We start from the raw sequence: 5150 nt of genomic DNA, 5'->3' as shown, positions 1-5150 counted from the left end.
GAAATTGATTAGCTCCTATGCAAAAAAAAATAACATTAATTTTTTTTTGTACAAGAATTAATTAGTCTCATAAAAGTAAAGCTCAACAGTCGGATTAGATTTTTTTTATTAAGGGTCTCATTGTTTTTTGAAATAATTGTAAGGGCCGTTTAGAATTTTTTTTCATTTTATTTTTGTAAAATTCTAAAACCTAATATAATAAAAAAATTTTAGAGACAAAATTGTCCCATGCGAAATTTTTTAGGTTTGTTTTAATTTCAAAGCTAAATCTGTTCCTAAAAAAACAAAAAGAAAGAATAAAAAATGTGGAATATGTTGGAGGGTTCATCATCCAAAACCAGAAAGAGAAGCCAAATCGGTTCAACACAGATCACAGAAACACACCACACTCTCTTCACTCTCCACTCTTGAGCTCAAATTCAAACGCCGAATATAATATAATATGCTATAATATAATATTATTTAATTATTATCACTAATTCACATTAATATTAATTTAATATTAATATTCCCCCAAAATCATCAAATATGGGTTGATGTTCGTTCAGGATTTGTTCTTCTCAGGTTGAGCTTAATTCGAAGCTACTACAGCTTCTACAATCACACTAACTAACATATCATTAGTATAATTATTATTATTATTATTGTTGTTATTATGATTATGATTATGGGAAGCAGTAGCAGAATTGGTTCATCATTTTCTTCTTGCTTAGTGGCTCCTCTTCCTTCCCCTTTTAACCGTACAACACTTTTCCAGGTACGTTTTTTATATCAATCACCCCTAATTATGACCTGTCTTAATTTGTTTTATTAATTAATTTCATGTTTATGGTGTAATTATTTGTATCCATTTTCGTTCCATGAAAACTTAGTGCTTGGATTGACTAATAGTTACTTGAATAGGGTTATGTATGTATGGCTTATGCATTTGTTGATTAGGGTTATGCTTTTGCATGAGGTAGTGTGCAATTTGGCCCTCATTTGGTGATAGCTATTCTTAGTGTTAGGGCTCAAAAGAAAAAATTGAAAGAGGAAAAAGCTGCTGCCTAACTTATCTTGTGTGTTTAGCTAGCTGCTGTCTCCAATTTGATGGTTTTAGTGTTGTTATGATGACACACTCGACGGTAAGAGCGCGCTAGGAGCATCCAAGAATTTCTCCCTAGTTTTAAGCCTTGATTGATTACAACTATACACAACTTATTGGATTTAGATAGACAGCTTTTGGTTTTAGAGGACACTTCGAATCTGTTGGATTTCGGTGTAGCTCTTGAAGTTGCAGAATGAGGATCTCCCTGTTAGTATTGGATTAAGACTGGATAGGGTTTCGCTGCTGAATTTTCGTTCATCAGTAGAACTTGGACGAAAGTGGAAGATATGTAATCTAATGGTCGCAATTCACTTGGTCAAATGGATGTATGCATTCCAATAGTCACTGTATATATAATTATTTTTCTTCAATATGGTGATGATAGGCATGACATGTATAAATCTCAACAATGTCTACTTAGAGCTTTCTATATATTTAAACTACTAATCAAGCAATTGTGTAACTTGCCATACTTTAGTAACGCACTCTTGCTATCTTCTAGTTAAACTTCATTTCATTATCCTGTTCTGCTTCATTATCTTCGAGTATTGCTTGATTTACTCTTCAACTTGTGTGGCGTTCTTTTCATTCTATATTCAGTCAAGATTATCACAAGGGTTGTTTGTCAACAAACAAACTGCTGCCCAGCTGCAAATATATGCTAAAGGTAGCTTGCTTATCTATTCGGTGATTCATGAATCTCTGCATTCTGCAGTAAGCTTCTGTCAGCTGCTTTTTCTTCCTCTTTTAGAGATATGAATGTTACAAGTTACTCCTTAGATAAGTCTGTTAGCTGTAGATGGCTCTACACCTTTAAACTTTGGTCCATGTGCTGATTAGATCTTGGGGTTGAAAAGTGCAAATGACCCCTGAACTTCACACTTCAGTGAAAATTCCCTCCAGTAAGAACTGTTAATCATGGTATTATTGGAGGTTTTAATGCTGAAAAGGCTTTACATGTGCATATTTCATGAGAGTTCCATCAGATATTTAATTGTTTGCTTAATGGAGGGAATCCTTTGGCACAAAGTGTGAAGTTCACAAGTCTAATTTGTACCTGCATCAGCGCAAATGATGTGATCTAGGGGTTTCCTGACATGTATGAAATCCTCTGGATGTGTTCTCAGTTAACGTTCTTTTTTGTATTTCTATCATGGTTAGACAAGTCATGCCAGTTCAAGTTTATATATGGAATTCCAAAGTTAAAGGGAAGGTTCCAGAAACAGCATAATGCTCTCTCTGTTGTCTCTGAGGATCAACCACAAAGCACTGAGCTTGATGAAGCTGCTTTAGTTCCAGAAAGCGAAGATGCTATTGCTGAAGACATATCTACCATTGGCAACTCATCTTTTAATTATTGGGAAGTGATGGAAAACCAGGCTTTATATCATTCTATAACCGTCCATATGGAAAAGACAAGGAGACACTATCGTCAAAATCAGAAAAGAGTCAAAATAGCATCTTGTGGTTTGTGGGTCCTGCGGTCCTTGTTGCTTCTTTCATTTTTCCTTCACTCTATTTGCGCAAAGTGCTCTCCATCATTTTCGAAGACTCTTTGTTAACAGGTAAAGTTTCGATGGAAGAAAGCCTCTCTGTTTTGTTTGTTCATTGTATGTGTTTTGGTGATGCATTGTTTTGTCTTCACTCTGCAATACTGTTCTTGCATTTGGATGTAGTTCATATTAAGTAACTTATTGAACCGATGTGGGTAATATGTGCCATCTGCTGGTGAAGAAACCTGTGGTGCAAAGGGGAACTAATTTCATTTGGGGTTTTTAGTAATTGGAAAATGCTAGGGGAGCATTTTGGACTTTCTGAACGTGGATATGCTGCTCATCGATTAATTTGGAATTATTGTTTCTCGATATAAAATCAATTAACAATAGTCATTGGACTGAAAATGAGACTTAATTAAACCACAAGCATAATTCATCATAAATTTTGGGCTGAAGTTGATAAAACTTTTACAAATATTGAACCTGGTTTAGAAATTTAATTTTTTAGTCCGAGTAGCGGGGAAAAGCATGACTTAGTAATTGTAGTAATTCTTGGGGTCTGCATGTATAATTGCTTGCTTGAAATCTTTTTAGTTCTCTTTCTTTCTTTCTTTATACATATTTGGCTCTCTTCTCTGAACTGACAGCTTTCTTCATCTACAGATTTCCTCATATTATTCTTCACAGAAGCAATTTTCTATTGTGGTGTTGCGGTATATCTTTATCTACTAGACCGATTAAGGAGACCCATGCAACAAGAAACCGCTACAACCAGTCGAGATACTCTGCCCTCTCAGTTGGGACATCGCGTCTCTTCTGTTGCTACCCTGGTGCTTAGTCTCGTAATTCCTATGGTCACTATGGGTTTGGTCTGGCCGTGGACTGGTCCTGCTGCATCCGCAACTCTTGCTCCATACCTGGTTGGTATAGTTGTCCAATTTGCATTTGAACAGTATGCAAGATATCGAAAATCACCTTCATGGTCTGCTATTCCATTAATCTTCCAAGTAAGTACAATCCAATTCCATGCTGATCAAATTATGTATTTTTGTCCTCCTCGTAAAGTGTAATCACAAAAAGATTAATTTATCCAGCCACCCTTTTCCTTATAGAGTTTTGCCTGCCTAATTGATACACTAAATTAGCATTTTGATTCTCTAGGTCTTCTTAATTGGACGAATCGACTAAAAATTTCACTTGATGAGTTATGTATGAATAAGGAACTAAGGACTATGTCTAGATTCAGTGAGATAAATCTGGTGCATCATCAATGATACAGATCTTAATGCAAATTTACATCAACAACTTCTACTAATAGATTGTTATTGACAGGTGTATAGATTGCACCAACTAAATAGAGCAGCACAACTGGTGACTGCTTTATCATTTACAGTTAGAGGAGCTGAGATGACCTCACACAACATGGCTATAAATAACTCTCTGGGTACCCTTTTGAATGTCCTACAATTCCTTGGTGTGATTTGCATTTGGTCCCTGTCAAGCTTCCTCATGAGATTTATACCTCCTGCTTCCACCGCGGCGCAGTAAAAGTAAACAATTTCCTTGTAAAGTTTGTTTAGAACTTGGAATTGATCCTCTCATGTTGATTTTTCATACGAACTTCCATGTGTAATCTCTCACCTTTCATTCTGCTTGTCAAGTGTTTTGTATTGATTCCTTATTTTAAATGAAGGGTAAAAGATCACACCTAACAAGGTTATGTGAAAAATCAACCTAAGAAGATCCGTTTCCCATGGATCAAGGCACCTCTTACCTTCAACAAAATGTTAAAATCTAATTGAACATTTATACACGAATCCTCTTGACTCATCCAGAATAAATTTGAGGTTGCAAGATATTGTAAATGAGGGCTCACAATATAGAAGAAGCAAACAGGAGGAAGAAACATTTGTAGAATTGTAGTTATACTTTTGCATATCATGTTTTATATTAAGTACTATGCCTTAGTAGATATTCATTTTGGGAACGAGATCACAATGTATTTTAATTAGGGTACCTATTCACATGAAGATGTTTTCATATAAAGATGATAGTTAACGATATAAATACTTATGATATTAAGTAATTTAGTCAAATATGTCAAATAATCTAATAAATTAATAATTCACGAGTTATCATTCCCACGAGAAGAAGAAGTCGTCTTCAATTAATTCAGTTCATTATTTACTATTTTTTCTTTTTGATTAATTGTGGTTTTTCCATAAGAGTTGCATGACTGCATGTCATCCTATGATCTAGGGAGTTAAAGTTGTGCAAGGTGGTAATTTTTTGTATTTTTACCTTCAAATCAATATTAACTAAATCTATGAATAATCGAAAGAAATTAATGTATTTTTGTTAGATGTGTAACAGCCATTATATGAAAATCAAAGCATCCATGTGTGATCAGTTTTGTATTTTTTGTAAAAAGTGCAAAGATATTCAAATGTTTATACACCCCAGCGTTTTCCAACAAAAGGTTATAATTTGTATACCAAACTTAAACCTTAATAATAAATTATAAGCTATGTAAACCAATTTGAGTTATTCGAGCAGTCATTTCATTC

General features: G+C 34.4%; 1 protein-coding gene across 1 annotated transcript; it reads left to right on the top strand.

Moving 5' to 3' along the window:
- Positions 1 to 299: 299 nt before the first annotated feature.
- Positions 300 to 4665, top strand: LOC107619894 (uncharacterized). Its single transcript, XM_088503010.1, is given in 6 exon segments — positions 300 to 757; positions 1688 to 1754; positions 2249 to 2437; positions 2440 to 2652; positions 3247 to 3590; positions 3916 to 4665. Coding segments are annotated over 6 exon segments (1131 nt in total). The 5' UTR covers positions 300 to 655; the 3' UTR covers positions 4132 to 4665.
- Positions 4666 to 5150: the final 485 nt, after the last annotated feature.

This window comes from Arachis ipaensis, chromosome B10 (assembly GCF_059453495.1).
Source record: "Arachis ipaensis isolate K30076 ecotype BB chromosome B10, ASM5945349v1, whole genome shotgun sequence".
Lineage (NCBI taxonomy): Eukaryota > Viridiplantae > Streptophyta > Magnoliopsida > Fabales > Fabaceae > Arachis > Arachis ipaensis.
This window is presented reverse-complemented; position numbering and strand designations above follow the sequence as displayed.